General features: G+C 46.5%; 1 protein-coding gene across 1 annotated transcript in view; it reads right to left on the bottom strand.

Annotated features, from left to right (window-relative positions):
- The window catches only part of PDE6G (phosphodiesterase 6G), a 275,741-nt gene that overhangs the window by 48,413 nt on the left and 208,684 nt on the right, over positions 1-18,644 (bottom strand). Inside the window, exon 2 of the mRNA XM_086928787.1 lies at positions 5,931-6,190. Within this exon, the coding sequence (XP_086784913.1) occupies positions 5,931-6,076 (146 nt within the window). The 5' untranslated portion in view covers positions 6,077-6,190. The remainder of the gene's footprint in view (positions 1-5,930; positions 6,191-18,644) is intronic.

Genomic DNA, 18,644 nt, shown 5'->3' with positions numbered 1-18,644 from the left:
GGTTCGAGAATTTTTCCCACGGTACGGCTTGCCTCGTATCGTGTACTCAGATAACGGACAGCCATTCTCATCCGAGCTCATGAAGCAGGTTTCACTTCTGTTAGGTTACCAGTGGAAATTCCATTGCGTCCGACATCCCGAGGCAGCTGGCCTTGTAGAAAGGCACAATCAGACACTGAAAACACGTCTTGCTAAAATATGTAAAGAGAAAGGGGTCGACTGGATAGTCGCCCTGCCAGTTGCACTATTCTACATGAGAATGGTCCCGCATTCGAGATTTGTGACGTTTCTAGCACACACCTCTATGTTCACGCCTAGTTCACGCCTTTTGATTACGTATTGCTAACACGTGTGTGCTCTTATCTTGTTTCTCTCAGCTGTTACGCCTACTGTATTGGTTTCCATTATATGATTTGAGTATAAAAGTTATGTATTATCAATAAAGCATGGCTCTATCCCTTCCTGAACCCCAGTGGTGTCAGGAACCCGATATCCGGTTCAAGAACCATTCCTTTTTAAGGAATAAAACCCCTAAGAACTCTAACACCACGGACTCTGCGTCTTTCTTTCCGATTGAGTTATTTTATTTTTAGTACTTACCTGCATAGAAATTAGGACGGTAATTAAATATTTACCACATTATGTGGCACTGAGTGGTATTATGTGGCGTGTATATGTGACTAGTAATTATGTGGTACTGAGTAGTATTATGTGGAGTGTATTTATGTTGCATTGAGTAGAGTGTAATTATGTGGTGTGTTATTACGTGGGACTGAGTGGTATTATGTGGAGTGTATTTATGTTGCATTGAGTAGAGTGTAATTATGTGGCGTATAATTATGTGGTATTATGTGGAGTGTATGTTACATTCAGTAGATTGTAATTATGTGGCACCGAGGGGTATTTGGAGTGTATGTTGCATTGAGTGCAGTGTAATTATGTAGCATATAATTATGTGACACTGAGTGTTATTATGTGGAGTGTATTTATGTTGCATTGAGTGGAGTGTAATTATGTGGCATAGAATTATGTGACACTGAGTGGTATTATGTGGAGTGTATTTAAGTTGCATTGAGTAGAGTGTAATTATGTGGCGTGTAATTATGTGGCACTGAGTGTATTTTTGTGGCATTGACTAGAGTAATTATGTGGTACTGAGTGGTATGTGGAGTGTATTTGTGTTGCATTAAGTAGAGTGTAATTATGTCGCATGTAATTATGTCACACTAAGTGGTATTTTGTAGAGTGTATTTATGTTGCATTGAGTAGAGTGTAATTATGTGGCGTGTAATTATGTGGCCCTGAGTGGTATTATATGGAATGTATTTGTGTTGCATTGCATAGAGTGTAATTATGTGACGTGTAATTATGTGGTACTGAGTGGCATTATGTTGCATTGAGTAGAACTACCGGACAAATTAACATTGCATTCCTCATTATACCATTTTCAGTTCAAATGCCAGTATGTGCCTCAATAGGGAGTTGCTGTTTACTCCATGCAACTCCTTCAACAGCACTTACAATTTATATTAAAACGGGGCCCATTAGACGTTCATCCTTAGCAAGTGCACTTAAAAGATTACTACTATCGGCCAAACTAACACTGCATTCCTCACTATACCATTTTGTTTTCAAATTCCAGTATATGCCTCAATAGGAAGTTGCTGTTTACTCCATGCAACTCCTTCATAAACACCACCGTAACCTGCGCGGCTTCACACCAGAATTAATTTTCTCAGTTTCAGCTTTATGTGCCACAATAGGGAGTTGCTGTTTACTCCATGCAACTCCTTCATAAACACCTCCATAACCTGCGCGGCTTCACACCGGGTCGAAGCCTAAATATAAGAAGTTTTCTCAGCTTCAGCTTTAAAGCATGTGTTTGTAGCTAGTGCAAATTAAAAAAAACTGTGTGTCATACATGCAAACAAATTCTGGCCAGTTTTATGCTAAAATATATGCAGCTTGAAAAAGCCCACTAGGAATGCAGCTTAAAACATAGAAAAAAAAAAAAGAAACCCAACCGCAAAAGTGACAGCCCAGCAACCACGCTGACATTAGTAACATGACCCAAGGGAAGAATGCAGATGCCACAATGCACGCCCTTGCTCGCTCCCGAGAGCCAAACGCCATGGGAGGGAACATTTCAACAAAAGGTGAGACAAACACAGGCCTTCGGCCATTCGCGTGCATTCTTTTTGGAAAGACACACGCTATGGCCAATGAAATATGTGGGAGTTAACTAAATCCCACGGAGAAGTCTGTGGGAAGTTTGGAGTGCTTATAAGAAGCCTCCCCATAGAGCAGCGCATGAGCGCTGCGCTATGTTAGACCTAAAAAATGTCAGACTGGTTGGGGCCGAACATCTTTATTTGCCCTGATAAAGTGTGTATCTAGTTACAGGAGTTATATAGCAAAAAAATCAAAGCGAGGGCTCCACACTAAGTAGAATCTCTGGTATTAGGGCAGGTGATGGAAGGCCAGACCTGATGAGGCTGTGCATCCTTACCTATGCCCAGCAACTCTGTAACTTGAGACAGAGGGAAATAATCACTTTTAAAGATGCAATGCTGAGACAGAGGCTAAAGAGTGTCTACAGTGCTACACCAGGCATGGAAATGATTTGGTTTTTTTTCCACCAGAAAAATGAGTTCATCTCTGTAAATTGATATAAACAAAATTTGGAAGGGGCAGCCTTCTTTCCTTGGTAGACCCCACAGTCAACTCTCCTCTGAGGTGCACCCGTAGTATTCACCCACGTCCCCAATCACACACTAATTTCCTCCCCACTGCCTTTCTAAAGCAACAGTTGGGGAAGAAAACCACGACATTCCTAGGGAGCGCGAAAATAACTCCTCACTCATTCCCTTGGGTTCATGCCAATACCCCAGTGAGAAATAGACAACGCTGAGGGGGAAACAGGCGTTACCAGCCTAGTTTTAGGGATGTGTCCCTCTTGTCCACTCCCTGTAGTGTGTCTGTGAGCCCTGAACAAAATATTTAGTCAGCAATCGTGTGTTGTTGCTAAGGACGTCCAAATGTCCATTGCTCTAATGGTAGCTCAATGACGAATGAGCCATTACAGTGCAATGCACAGGACTCAGCAAAAAACAACCTCCCATGTAATATTGATTAGGGTTGAAGAATTTACCTGACCCTGCATAACAATGGTACTTAAGTTTAGATGGCAACTGACTGGCAACTGACTGGTTCAGCTGTTCTGCTTGCCAGAAGTTGTTTCATGGAAAACACTGTGTTATATCATATTCACATTAATGCTTCTTCTCACCATTAAGGTGCACTTAAAAATATGCTAGTGATCAAGGTTTCATGCACCAACTAGACCCTCATTTAGTGGCTGGGTGTTTGCTTTTTCAGAGTCTAGTAGGCTCTCGTACGGTATAATCCACCATTCTGATCCCTGGCCTTTCATGTTTTGAGCTAGGATGGTCCCCAAGTCTACTGAGTCTGCAGTGAAAGTCATACATTTGGATTGTAGTATGCCATATAATAGTCCTTCGAGATTTGGGATGCTGGCTGTATCTTCACATACATGTGAACAGATAAAGTAGACCCTTGCTTGGTTAGGTGAGGTCTCTCAGGGCTGTGCTTACCTGAGCATATTCTTTGCTAAATACAGTGCAGTAGCTGAGCATGCCTGATCATTAATATAGGGGATTAATAGTCTACAGCCCTGGTGTTTTGGCTAATGACTCTATCTTCTACGAGTCACACCCCTTGCCTAGTACTGAAAATTGATATGAATAAAACTTCTATTTGGTTTCATGAACTTCAATTTTGTCAGCACTGGAGCTGAGGTTTGCCTCGTCCACTGTCATGCATACCTTTTGCAGGGCAGCATTCTGTCCTCTCCTTGAAGCTCCAAATCCATACTACTATTATAAAGAGAGAACTTGCACCTTTTGGCCAGGTAAACTCGGGAACCACAGCGCCAATCGACACACCCGATACATCTATGAAAATGTCAGGTGTGTAGATGGACATAGGCAATATAAATTTAAAAAAAAAAGTAAATTAAAAAAATTAAGTTTGTAAACAAAGTAGTCCCCTGAAAGTAGCGCCGGCCGGGACCTAGCGCTGGCCGCTACGCGACGTGCGTGATGACGAAGGAGGAGGGCGGTGCAGTGACGAGCGGCTGTGCAGTGAGGAGCGGCGGCACAGGTAAGGAAAGGGAAAGTGAGACTGTGTGATGCAAATGTCGGAGCGCGAGTGAGTCGGGCGGGAGGGGGGCGCGAGTGAGTCGGGGCGGGAGGGGGGCGCAAGTGAGTCGGGGCGGGAGGGGGGCACGAGTGATTCGGGGCGGGAGGGGGGCGCGAGTGAGTCGGGGCGGGAGGGGGGCGCGAGTGAGTCGGGCGGAAGGGGGCGCGAGTGAGTCGGGCGGGGGGGCACGAGTGAGTCGGGCGGGAGGGAGTCGGTGCGGGAGGGGTTCGGGGCGGGAGCCGGTGTACTGCCCCCAGCCCCTTTCTGCCCCAGGCAACGCTGGGGCGGGCTGCTAGTCATAAAATATAGTCAGTGTAATATGACGTGTTTACCACAGTTTGAATCATTTTTCTAACGGGTTCCAAAAAGTATCTCCTGCTACGAACAGTCAAAAGCAGGGACGCTTGTAGCCGGGAAACAGCCCTACAGAAGCAGTGAATGTTTTGCTGTAACTGGAGTTTCCGGCTAGCTCTACCTGGTGATATTATTTGTTCTATTGAGCTTCAAGAGCATTGTGTCCCTTTCCTCTACTTTTGGGAGAGTTTTTCTCCCAGTCATGATCGACTCTAAACTACATCTGGCCCCCTAGCGCGGTCCATTTTATGGTCCTGTCTAAGGGCGGGAAGCTTGCACTGCTACTGGTGACATACCCGTTATGTGCAGGATGAAAGCTACAGCCTTGCACGTGCGTGTGTGTGATTTGTAGGGCTTCTGCCACACTGAAGCACCTCTGAGTACTTGACTGATGCTATTTTGTGTGGAACGAAATTCGCACTGCTGACGGCAGTCATTATACATTATAAATGTATGGTGTGCGTGAAGGAAGATGTAGCGCCTCCTGCAAACATGTTGCGTGTGTGTAAACGGAAGCATGAACTGCTGCATACCAATTCTGTGTATCAGAGTGAAGTTTGAGGGAAACGTTTTTTACAATTCAAAAACCGAAACTGTTGACATTGAAACGTTTTGTTTTTAAACGTTCCCTTTACCAAATAACTAATCTTACCATATGTTGCCTCGCTCAGAATGGATTCAGATCCGCGTGAAACTCCCAGTTAGAAACACATCGCTGAAACCTTCGACCCGCCCCAGCCCTGTTACAGGCTGGCTGGCGTCTGAGACGCACTGATCACGGTACACCAGAGCCTGCTCGTAAACCGAGCAGATTCCCGAAGATTAGGGCGGCTTGGGCTGTCTGATCACTGCTTGAAGCCGGGCTTCCCTGGAGGAGGAGTGTAGGCCCGGCCAGAATGGAAGACGCAGTCAATGGAACCAACTTTAAATTAAGGATTAATGAACTAGAATATCATGGAGTATTTTAAAGTGCCTCGGCCTGGTGAGAGCTGGAGGGGTTTGTTATGAAAATCGGGAGATGTCCTTCCCGCCCAGTCTCTTGGAAATACTGGTAGTGGCTGAAAACCCCTACCGAGGCAGAAGTAGAGAAGAAAGAGTCAATGGCCGTCAAGACTGCCACGGAAAGGACATATTGACTATTTATTGAAATAAAGACAAGGCGCCCATTTTTTACCCATAATCACTGCTCGAAGGCACCTGCCTGCGGCCTGGAGAGACTACTCCAAGGCCAAATGGGTCCAAGAAACAGGTGCTGTCAAAGGGATTGTCTTGTGTACTTCTGCTTGAAATGCAAAAACTACTCCATTCCCAGACTCACGACAAATCGATTACGAAAAGAACAACCTCTAACTTACCCTTGTATGCCTTTCTTTGGAGGTTTGCTCTTAAATTGCCTAGTCTGCCTCTGTTTGAATTTTGGGGGTCCTTTCCTGGGGGTAGCGGGCCCCCCTGTCACTCTAGTGGCCGTCTTGATCTCTGGTTTGGCAGGGTCCAGATTCATGGTGTCACCTTTGGGGTTCTTTTCCGCCAGTTTCTTTCCTACTGGGTCTGCCCGTCTCCAGAAGTGGTCTTTTGTCCTCGGAGGCGCTCCCTGGACGTCTTAAGGCTTCGTCACCTGAAGGGGATGCAACACAAAAATGTAAAATTATACAGTAAGGGTGAAGAAAGATGAAATAGGGAAGAAGACAAATGATAAAGAAATGACAAAGGAAAAGAGGAAAAAATAAAGCAAAAAGACAACATGAATGCATTGTGCCAAGTGTTTCCATGTTTTACGCTTGCCTTATTGTCCAACAAAGACCCTCATTACGATGGCGGTTGGACAAGTGTCATTTAGTAGGTGGCTCTACCCACCATATTACGATCCGACCGCCATGAAGGCGGTCAGAAACATGCATTTTACTGTGCTTTGGCCCGGAAAAGGGCCCCAGCGCAAGCCACAATAGAAAAATCCATGTCTATAAACATCCATGCACCGCGTGCCGGGCACCATGTGGTACCTGCCACACGGTGCATGGACTTGGAGGGGGCACCACATGTGCGTGCCCCTTGACTCCCTAATGGAGGCTCAGGGGGGCCCTGCTAGGGTGAGACCCTAAGTGGTAAAGAAGTTATGAAATTGGTTAACCAAAATACAGGATACATTTGCCTCTGTTCGTTGGGACTATATGGAAACTGTAAGATTTCTGAAACAGCAGGTTCCTATCAATCTCTGGAGATGAGTCAGTCACACATCAAGCATTGAGCCGGTGTCACAGAAGGGCATTTTGGCTGGGCAGAGTCACCTACACCAAACTATTGCTAATTATCTCCACTTTCCTAGTGGACAGTCTGCCTCAGGTAGTGTCAGATACTGAAAGTGTCTAATTTTTCACGTCCTTTATCCCCCTCTTCCCACCCCCACTCCCACCCCACACGTATGTATGGGTCTGTAAGCTCTGCTGACCTTGGCATTAATACGGCTCAGGGGCCGATTCCGGTGAAAGCCTATTAGACAGAGGACACCTAGAGCAGTGCAGATGCTGGGCTCAGTTACATATCAATTACATTAAAAACCTGCAGGCGAAACTCATGGCCACCGGCCTGCGATCCCTATTGTGCTGAAACTAATGGTAGAAGGCACCAAAGGTAGCGCCTGACCCCTCCGTGGGGCCAATACTCCCATTAGCAAGGGTAGACCCAGATAACAGCGCATGCTCTGTACTTTAGAGCACTGGTTAGGAGCCTTTGGCGCACTCCTGAGTCCCGAGTGATGATACTGGAATGACATACATGCAAATGTGATATAGGGCCCGATGTAGGTGGCCCAAATACCAGTCGGTAAGGGTGAAATTCAGTAAATTTTACCGTTACCGACCGGTATTTAGGCATTCGTGATGTAGGGAAGGATTCGGTATTAACCCCTTCGATGCTGATGACGGAGCGGTTCCGTCATCAGCATCGGTTGGGCTGTGCTGATGACGGAACCGCTCCGTCATCAGTACAGCCCTGGGGGGGAGCGCTGGCGCTCCCCCCCTTGTGCAGGGATCACATTTGTTTTTGCAGGGGTGGCAGCGGAAGACCTTCCGCTGCCACCCCCTGGCCCCCCCACGCTTCCTGGTGACGTCAGCGCGCACAGCGCGCGCCGACGTCATCAGGAAGCGCTGGACGCGCTGGAAGCCATTTGTTTCCAGCACGTCCAGGAGCAAGGTGAGTGTTTGGTGCTCCGGTGGGGCGGGGGGGCCGGTTTTCGGTGCCTTGAGGCATCGGGGGGGAGGAAACTGTGTTTCCTCTCCCCTGATGTCCCAATGCAGGGCATTCCTGGTGCACGATCGCGCACAGCGTCGCGATCGTGCACCAGGAATGCCCCACTAGACACCAGGGAGTGATTTTGGGCATATGTTTTTGTGCAGGAAGCGACCCCTTGGGCAAGGGTCGCTTCCTTTGGCGGCCATAATGTTATTCAGACTTTTCTGCCCCCCCTGGGGCAGATCGGCCGTTTTTTTGGCCGATCTACACCCAGGGTGGGCAGAAAAGCCCACTAGAGCCAGGGATTACTTTTTTTTTGAAATCGGAAGCGACCCCTTGGGCAAGGGTCGCTTCCTTTTGGGGGAAAATAATTTTTCAGACTTTTCTGCCCCCCCCTGGGGCAGATCGGCCGTTTTTTGGGCCGCATCTGGACCCAGGGGGGGCAGAAAAGCCCACTAGACACCAGGGATTGATTTTTATTTATAAAGGAAGCGACCCCTTGGGCAAGGGTCGCTTCCTTAGGGGCATAGAATATTTTTCAGACTTTTCTGCCCCCCCTGGGGCAGATCGGCCGTTTTTTCGGCCGATCTGCACCCAGGGGGAGCAGAAAAGCCCACTAGTCACCAGGGATTTGTTTTTATTTGAAAAGGAAGCGACCCCTTGGGGAAGGGTCGCTTCCTAGTGGCCATAATATTTTTTTTAGACTTTTCTGCCCCCCCTGGGGGCAGATTGGCCGTTTTTTGGGCCGCATCTGGACCCAGGGGGGGCAGAAAAGCCCACTAGACACCAGGGAATAATGTATATTTATAAAGGAAGCGACCCCTTGGGCAAGGGTCGCTTCCTTAGGGGGATAAATAATTTTTCAGACTTTTCTGCCCCCCCTGGGGCAGATTGGCCATTTTTTGGCCGATCTGCACCCAGGGGGGGGCAGAAAAGCCCACTAGTCACCAGGGATTTGTTTGTATTTTGAAAAGGAAGCGACCCCTTGGGGAAGGGTCGCTTCCAGGGGGCATTATAAATATTGTAGACTGTTCTGCCCCCCCCTCAACTTTTTTTACCGTTTATGGATCCAGGGGGGGTAGAAAAGCCCACTAGACTTCAGGTTTTTTTTTTATAGGGAGCGACCACTTGGCCAAGGGTTGCTTCCTTGTGCCCATTTCAAAAGTATGTTCTGCCGTGTCTTTATTTGGGCTCTCTGCCCTCCGTAGAGTTGCTTCCAGGGGGCCCACGTTTATAATGATTTATAATCTCCCCCCCTTGGGGACAGACCCCCCATTTGTGACATAGCCTGTTGTAATGTGTGTTGTTTTTGTTTCTTCTAATGTGTATTGTTTTTTTTTCTCTTTAGAGTGTTGCAGTGTGCGGTTCCGTTACTGGTGGTTCTGTTGTTCTGCTGTTTCTGTAGTTGTATGTGTTTGGTAAGAGACCTCTTTTTTGTTCAATTGTACTGTGATTGTATTTTTTTGCAAAGTGTGTAGTAAAATATGAGTATGTTTGGTTTCTGTTTGTTGTGATTGTAAAACATGTTTTGCATTTGTTTTTGATGTGTCCTTCTGTAGATGTAAGTTTTTTTTCTTCTTCTTTCTAGTGGGATATCGTTGCCTCTTTGCTGTGTCTTTGCAGAGTAGGTGCTGGTGAGTGTAGTTGTGTCTTGTAAGTGAATTGTATATATTTTCAAAATTAGTTTTTTTTGAAAAAGGCTTACATTTTTTATCTTACTTTGCGCAGTGTTGGGGTTGTTGAGTTGTTTGTGCAGACTCCTTTATTTGTAAGGATAATGGCTACCCGCCGGATTACTGCTCAGCAAGTTGTTGGATTGCTTTTTGATTCTTCCTCTGACCATGGTCCAGAGTCTGACTCTGATTCTGAACCAGAGGTGGGAGGTGAAGATTCAGGTAGTGAGTTTTCTCTACGCATGGCTTCATCTGATGATGAAGACACTCTGAGTGCTGATGAAGCTACTTTTGGTGTGGATGATGTGCCTGTGGTTGCGGAGGACGTTGCTGCGCCTGTGGTTGCAGAGGACATTGTTGTGTCTGTGGTTGCGGAGGACATTCCTGTGCCAATAGTGCGGCAAGAGACATCTGGGCTGCAGCCTGGGGTTGCTAGTATTCCAGTTGGTGCAGTGAGACGAGAGGCAGCTGGGCGGCAGCCTGCGGCTGCAAGACTTGATGTTGAAAGTTCTGACCTCTGGGTTGCACCAGGCATGGTGCAGCCGGCATTGCCTGAATTTACTGGTGTTCCAGGGTGTAGGGTGAACACAGAAAACTTTTTGCCTATTGATTTTTTCAAGTTGTTTATGGATGATGTGTTTGTGGCAGAGATTGTAGAGCAGACTAATTTGTATGCTGAAAATTTTTTGAGGGTGAACAGTGCCAGCCTTAAGCCCCACGCTAGAGCTACCCGGTGGACTCCCACAAATTTGGAGGAGATGAAAAAGTTTTTGGGTTTAACTTTTTTGATGGGCTTGCTTAGGAAACCATCAATGGCTTCATATTGGTCTACTAGTCCCTTGATGGCTACAGCTATATTTCCGGCAGTCATGAGTCGTGATCGGTATTTGCTTCTGCTTCGGATGATGCATTTTGTTGACAATAGTCTTGCTTTGCCACGAGATCACCCTGATTGTGACCGTCTTTTCAAGATTCGGCCTGTCATTGATCATTTCGTTGATCGATTTTCTGAGATCTTTTATCCTGGGAAAGAAATTGCAGTGGACGAGTCTTTGCTGTTGTTCAAAGGCCGCTTGGTATTTCGGCAATACATTCCTAGTAAGAGGGCACGCTATGGAATCAAGCTGTATATGCTGTGTGACAGTGAGACTGGATATGTCTCTAATTTCAGGGTGTACACTGGTAAGGAATCCAGGATTAACCCCCCTGGTTGTCCGTCGACTTTTGGAGTGACTGAGAAAATTGTGTGGGAACTTGGTCGTGGATTTTTTAACAAAGGCCATCATTTGTATGTCGATAACTTCTACACTGGTGTGCGGTTGTTCAGGGAATTGGGCAAAGTGGACACTGTTGCTTGTGGCACAATCCGCTCAAACCGTAAAGGTTTCCCAAAAGAACTTGTGTGTCAGAAGCTTGCTCGGGGACAGTGTAGTGCATTGCGTTGTGAGGAGCTTCTAGCTGTGAAGTTTTCAGACAGGAGAGATGTCTACATGTTGACTACAATACATGATGAAAGCACTGAACCGGTGACTGTTTGGGGTCAGGTTGCAGAAGTGCGCAAACCTGTGTGCATAATGCACTACAATAAGTACATGGGTGGTGTTGACAGAGTAGATCAGAGGTTGGAACCGTATGCTGCTCTTCGTAAGGCTTACATTTGGTACAAGAAGTTGGCTATCCATCTTTTCCACTTGGCAACCTTTAATGCTTTTGTTGTATTCCAGAAATCTTGTCCCCAGTCAAAGATTACTTTTGAAAAGTTTCAGGAGTCTGTAATAGGCAGCTTTGTTTTAGTTGAACAGGCAAGTGTTCCTAGAGTTGGAGTGGTGGAGGATATTGCCAGATTGAAAGATCGCCATTTTCCTGGTCAAATTCCTCCTACAACCTCAAAAGACTTTCCCAGTCGGAGATGTAGAGTCTGTTGGCGAAGAGGTTTGCGGAAGGAGGTTCGTATGTACTGCCCTGACTGCCCTTCAAACCCCGGGCTGTGTGTACCTGCTTGTTATAGATTGTACCACACGCAAAAGAATTTTTGGGAGTATCAATGAGTGGTAAAGTGAACTGGTTGGTCTTATTGTTCAGTTTCAAAGTTTGCATTTGTGTAGTCTTTTTAGTGTAGTTGTTGAGTTAGTAGATTTGTATCAATTTGCAATTTGTTTTTGTTTTTCTTTTATTTTCAAAAAAAACTAAAGTATGATGTTGGTTTGCGTGTAGTGTCCATTGTCTGACGGTGTGCATGGTTTGGCGCTTGGCTGCCGGTGTCTGTGGACTGGTGCTTGTCTGGCGGTGTGCGTGGTCTGGTGTTTTGTTGGCCGTGTGCGTGCTCTTGCGCTTGCCTGGTGTTGTGTTTGGATTTGTCCTTGGCTGGTGGTGTGCGTGGAGTGGCGCTTGGCTGGTGGTGTGCGTGGAGTGGCGCTTGGCTGGTGGTGTGCGTGGAGTGATACTTGGCTGTCTGTGCACGAAGTGGTGCTTGGCTGGCGGTGTGTGTGGAGTTGCGCTTGGCTGGTGGTGTGTGTGGAGTGGTGCTTGGCTGGTGGTGTGTGTGGAGTGGCGCTTGGCTGGTGGTGTGCATGGAGTGCTACTTGGCTGGCGGTGTGCATGGTCCGGTGCTTGGATGGTGGTGCGCGTGGAGTGGCGCTTGGCTGGCGGTGTGTGTGGAGTGGTACTTGGCTGTCTGTGCACGGAGGGGTGCTTGGCTGGCGTTGTGTGTGGAGTGCCGCTTGGCTTGCAGTGTGCGTGGTGTGTTGCTTGGCTGGTGGTGTGTGTGGAGTGGTACTTGGCTGTCGGTGTGCGCTGAGTGGTGTTTGGCTAGTGGTGTGCATGGTCTGGTGCTTGGGTGGTGGTGTCGGTGGACTGGCGCTCGGCTGGCGGTGTGTGAGTAGTTACTTTGGTCACTACACACACTGCTAGGTGAGTGACACTCCACGCAGTCCATCATTTTGTGTTGTTGAAATGTCAGAAATGTGGGCGTGTGAAAGTGATGGGCCCTTGAATGGCGCTGTCTGCTGGTGTGAGTGTTGAAATGTGATGGGTCCGCGGCTGGCGGTGTGAATGTTTTGTATGTGTCACACGTACGAAAGGTGTATGAATGGCCTGTAAAGAGGTTGGTGCCTTGACGTGGCTTTACAGCTCACGAGCTGTGAGTCAGTGGTTCAGTTTATCATACTTTCAATTATACGCAGTGTATTTCATTTTTTTGAAATTACTTGCAAATACAATTGTATGTACAGAATCATCACTCACCCTTGTGCCAAATCCAACCAGAATGTGTGTGTGCTTGCGGATTTGATGGCTGTGCAGTAATGTTTGTCTTTTATCTCTTTCTGAAGTAGGGTGTACCTTGTCCCTTATTGTGATTGTTGTAATGTGTTGCTGTTCTTTCCGGATGGTGTCAATGGTCTGGTTTGTATCAGGTATGAAAGGCGCGTGAATGGCCTGTAAAACGGTTGGTGCCTTGTCGTGGCTTTACAGCTCACGAGTCGCGAGTCACTGGTTCGGTTTTTATGCATTTATTTATTGACAGAGCATTTCATTTTTTGAAATATCTTGTTAATTAAATTTTATGTACTGAACCATCACTCGCCCTCGTGCCAAATCCAACCTGTATGTGTGTGTCTTTGAGGAATAGTTAGCCGTGCCTTGAATGTTTGACTTTTGAGTAACTCTGTTACTGTGTACATTATAGCCATAAATAACGTACTAAAATTAGTTATTATTGTTAAACCATAGAAGTATATGGTCATGTCTTTCTGGTGAATTCTATTGTTGATTTTTATCCAGAATCTCCTGCAAACTTGAAATTGTCTGTCACAATTTCCTTGAATCACACGCTCTCACATTGAAAACTTAATTCTCCACCGTACAATTTGAACCGTTTCCTGTTGCAGCCACTATGCCTACCCACGCAAGTGAGGTACCATTTTTATCGGGAGACCTGGGGGAACGCTGGGTGGGAGGAAATTTGTGTGAGCCCAGTGATGCCACGCTTTCCCATGCAAAAAAGTTTGAAAAAAATGATTTTTTTAAGCTAAAATTGAGGTTTGCAAGGGATTCTGGGTAAAGGAACGTTGGAGGATCCACGCAAGCCATACCTCCTTGGAAGCCCCCGGGTGTCTACTTTTCAGAAATGTGTGGGTTTGGTAGGTTTCCCTAAATGGCCGTCTCGCACGGGGCCAAAAACCCAGGTAACCCCTCTTGCAAAAGCTGGTGGTATTGAATGTCAATCCCACCAGCTTTTGCAAGAGGGGTTACCTGGGTTTTTGGCCCCGTGCGAGACGGCCATGTAGGAAAACCTACCAAACCCACACATTTATGAAAAGTAGACACCCGGGGGCTTCCAAGGAGGTATGGCTTGCGTGGATCCTCCAACGTTCCTTTACCCAGAATCCCTTGCAAACATCAATTTTAGCTTAAAAAAATCATTTTTTTCAAACTTTTTTGCATGGGAAAGCGTGGCATCACTGGGCTCACACAAATTTTCTCCCACCCAGCGTTCCCCCAGGTCTCCCGATAAAAATGGTACCTCACTTGAGTGGGTAGGCATAGTGGCTGCAACAGGAAACGGTTCAAATTGTACGGTGGTGAATTTACAATACCAAATTGCAAAACAACCTTGATTTTTTGGGGGGGGCACCTGCGTTTTTGGCCCGGGGCTCGGTGGTTTTCTTTGGAAAGTACAAAACCCAAACAGTTCTGAAAAGTAGACCCCCGGGGGAGTCCAGGGAGGTATGGCATGCGTGGGTCCCCGAACGTTTTCCTACCCAGAACACCTTGCAAACCTTAAAATTAGGTAAAATAATCACTTTTCCAAACTTTTTTGCGTGGGATCACCGTGCCGGCAAAAATGTCCTACCACCCAGCGCTGCCCTTGTTCTCCCGAGTAAAATGATACCTCACTTGTGTGGGTGGGCCAAAGGCCTGTGACTAAGGCAGGGGGGCTTAATTTGAAACACTGAAATACTACTTTTTTCAACATTCGTTTTTGGCCTGTTCTGCTTTGGGGCACCCACACAAGTGAGGTATCCTTTTACTCGGGAGAACAAGGGCAGCGCTGGGTGGTTGGACATTTTTGCCGGCACGGTGATCCCACGCAAAAAAGTTTGGAAAAGTGATTATTTTACCTAATTTTAAGGTTTGCAAGGTGTTCTGGGTAGGAAAACGTTCGGGGACCCACGCATGCCATACCTCCCTGGACTCCCCCGGGGGTCTACTTTTCAGAACTGTTTGGGTTTTGTACTTTCCAAAGAATACCACCGAGCCCCGGGCCAAAAACTCAGGTGCCCCCCCCCCAAAATCAAGGTTGTTTTGCAATTTGGTATTGTAAATTCACCACCGTACAATTTGAACCATTTCCTTTCGCAGCCACTATGCCTACCCACGCAAGTGAGGTACCATTTTTATCGGGAGACCTGGGGGAACGCTGGGTGGGAGGAAATTTGTGTGAGCCCAGTGACGCCACGCTTTCCCACACAAAAAAAGTGTGAAAAAACTGACTTTTTCTGCAAAAATTGAGGTTTGCAAGGGATTCTGGGTAAAGGAACGTTGGAGGATCCACGCAAGCCATACCTCCTTGGAAGCCCCCGGGTGTCTACTTTTCATAAATGTGTGGGTTTGGTAGGTTTTCCTACATGGCCGTCTCGCAAGGGGCCAAAAACCCAGGTAACCCCTCTTTCAAAAGCTGGTGGGATTGACATTCAATACCACCAGCTTTTGCAAGAGGGGTTACCTGGGTTTTTGGCCCCGTGCGAGACGGCCATTTAGGGAAACCTACCAAACCCACACATTTCTGAAAAGTAGACACCCGGGGGCTTCCAAGGAGGTATGGCTTGCGTGGATCCTCCAACGTTCCTTTACCCAGAATCCCTTGCAAACCTCAATTTTTGATGGAAAAATCAGTTTTGACACACTTTTTTTGTGTGGGAAAGCGTGGCATCACTGGGCTCACACAAATTTCCTCCCACCCAGCGTTCCCCCAGGTCTCCCGATAAAAATGGTACCTCACTTGCGTGGGTAGGCATAGTGGCTGCAACAGGAAAAGGTCCAAATCGTGCGGTGGAGACATTACAATAACCAATAGCAAGATTACCTTCTTTTTTGGGGGGGGGGAGACTGAGTTTTTGGACCGGGGCTCGGCGGGCATCTTTGGAAACTACCAAACCCAAACAGTTCTGAAAACTAGACACCCGGGGGAGTCCAGGGAGGTATGGAATGCGTGGGTCCCCCAATGTTTTCCTACCCAGAAATCCCTGCAAACCACAAATTTAGGTTAAAAAAACAGTTTTCCATACATTTTTGTGTGGGATCGCCGTGTCGGCACAAATGTCCTACCACCCTGCGTTCCCCTTGTTCTCCCGAGTAAAATGATACCTCACTTGTGTGGGTGGGCCAAAGGCCTGTGACTAAGGCAGGGGGGCTTAATTTGTTACACTGAAATACTACTTTTTTCAACATTCGTTTTTGGCCTGTTCTGCTTTGGGGCACCCATACAAGTGAGGTATCCTTTTACTCGGGAGAACAAGGGGAGCGCTGGGTGGTAGGACATTTTTGCCGGCACGGTGATTCCACGCAAAAAAGTTTGAAAAAGTGATTATTTTACCTAATTTTAAGGTTTGCAAGGTGTTCTTGGTAGGAAAACGTTTGGGGACACACGCATGCCATACCTCCCTGGACTCCCCCGGGGGTCTACTTTTCAGAACTGTTTGGGTTTTGTACTTTCCAAAGAATACCACCGAGCCCCGGGCCAAAAACTCAGGTGCCCCCCCCCCAAAATCAAGGTTGTTTTGCAATTTGGTATTGTAAATTCACCACCGTACAATTTGAACCATTTCCTTTCGCAGCCACTATGCCTACCCACGCAAGTGAGGTATCATTTTTCTCGGGAGACCTGGGGGAACGCTGGGTGGGTGGAAATTTGTTGATGCACGCAGATTCCGGAACTTTCCACCACAGAAATGTGAGGAAAATGCGTTTTTTTTTTCCAATTCCTTAGCTTTGCAAGGGATTCTGGGTAAGAGAACCTGGGGGTAGGCAGTCGAGTGACCCCATCCTAAATTCCCCTGGGTGTCTACTTTTCAAAAATGTATAGGTTTGCTAGGTTTCCCTAGGTGCCGGCAGAGCTAGGGTTCAAAAACAAAAGGTAGTCTCTTTGCCCAAAACGTGCACAATTTCACTGAAAAATTGAGTTGTGACCACGTTGCGTTTTGCACTGTTTCCTGTCGCAGCCACTATGCCTACCCAGGCAAGTGAGGTACCATTTTTCTTGGGAGACCTGGGGGAACGCTGGGTGGGTGGAAATTTGTTGATCCACGCAGATTCTGGAACTTTCCACCACAGAAATGGGAGGAAAATGCGTTTTTTTTTCCAATTTCTTAGCTTTGCAAGGGATTCTGGGTAAGAGAACCTGGGGGTAGGCAGTCGAGTGACCCCATCCTGAATTCCCTTGGGTGTCTACTTTTCAAAAATGTATAGGTTTGCTAGGTTTCCCTAGGTGCCGGCAGAGCTACGGTTCAAAAACAAAAGGTAGTCTCTTTGCCCAAAACGTGCACAATTTCACTGAAAAATTGAGTTGTGACCACGTTGCGTTTTGCACTGTTTCCTGTCGCAGCCACTATGCCTACCCAGGCAAATGAGATACCATTTTTCTCGGGAGACCTGGGGGATCGCTGGGTGGGTGGAAATTTGTTGATCCACGCAGATTCCGGAACTTTCCACCACAGAAATGTGAGGAAAATGCGTTTTTTTTTGCCAATTTCTTAGCTTTGCAAGGGATTCTGGGTAAGAGAACCTGGGGGTAGGCAGTCGAGTGACCCCATCCTGAATTCCCCTGGGTGTCTACTTTTCAAAAATGTATAGGTTTGCTAGGTTTCCCTAGGTGCCGGCAGAGCTAGGGCTCAAAAACAAAAGGTAGTCTCTTTGTCCAAAGAGCGCAAGATTTCACTGGGAAATTGAGGTGCGACCACGTTGCGTTTTGCGCTGTTTCGTGTCGCAGCCACTATGCCTACCCACGCAAGTGAGGTACCATTGTTTTCGGGAGACCTGGGGGAACACTGGGTGGGTGGAAATTTGTTGATCCAAGCAGATTCCAGAACTTTCCTCCACAGAAATGTGAGGAAAATGTGTTTTTTTTGTCAAATTCGTAGGTTTGCAAGGGATTCTGGGTAACAAGACCTGGTGGTAGGCAGTCAAGTCACCCCATCCTGAATTCCCCTGGGTGTCTACTTTTCAAAAATGTATAGGTTTGCTAGGTTTCCCTAGGTGCCGGCAGAGCCAGGGTGCAAAAACTACAGGTAGGCACTTTGCTAAAAAAGGGTCAATTTGTAACTGCAAAATTTAGGTGTCACCACTTTGCATTTTGCGCCGTTTCCTGTCGCAGGCACAAGGGCGACCCACACAAGTGAGGTACCGTTTTTATCGGGAGACTTGGGGTAATTCAGATTTGTAAATCAACTGCTAATACCAATTGAGCTTTTGCGCATTTCACCCTTTCAATGAAAGACATTGTGTAAAAAAAAAATAATTTTGAAAAATGACCAATAATTCTCATGCTAGTATGAGTATTCCCAATTTTGAAAATTAGCAATAATATACTGTTTCTGAACTCTATATTTTGTACCCAATTCAGAAATACATAGGTGTCTTTCATACAGATTTTTCCATGTATACATTTTCCAAGACAAAGTGCTCTATACCCAGTAAATGAAAAAATACCATTGCAAGTTGCTGCTCAGTTTTTGGATCTGGGTTCGTCTGGTTCTTGGTGAAACTACAAGTCCTATATATCCTCACAACCAGGAAGGTCTAACGGATGTAACGGTATATTGCCTTCTAAGAGCTGTCAAAACTAGAAAAAGTTATAGGTGAAAACGTTGAGACAAAAGGCTGTTTTTTTCAACAAATTTTCACTTATTCCAATATTTAACTGTTAGTTTCTATAAAGAAACCTTCATGGATTTAGACAAATGACCCCTTTCTGAATTCAGAATTTTGTCTACTTTTTGAAAATGTACAGCTTTCTAGGATCCATTATTGCTTTCAAACTCATTTCTACCATTAACTGGAAGGAGGTGGAAAGCTCTAAAAATAGCAAAAATAGGCTATGTCCCAGAAAAATGCCAAAACTGTGTGAAAAATGTCGGTTCTCTGACAAAAGACTGTCATTTCCTAAAAGCT

Source organism: Lissotriton vulgaris, chromosome 7, assembly GCF_964263255.1.
Source record: "Lissotriton vulgaris chromosome 7, aLisVul1.2, whole genome shotgun sequence".
NCBI classification, from domain to species: domain Eukaryota; kingdom Metazoa; phylum Chordata; class Amphibia; order Caudata; family Salamandridae; genus Lissotriton; species Lissotriton vulgaris.
This window is presented reverse-complemented; position numbering and strand designations above follow the sequence as displayed.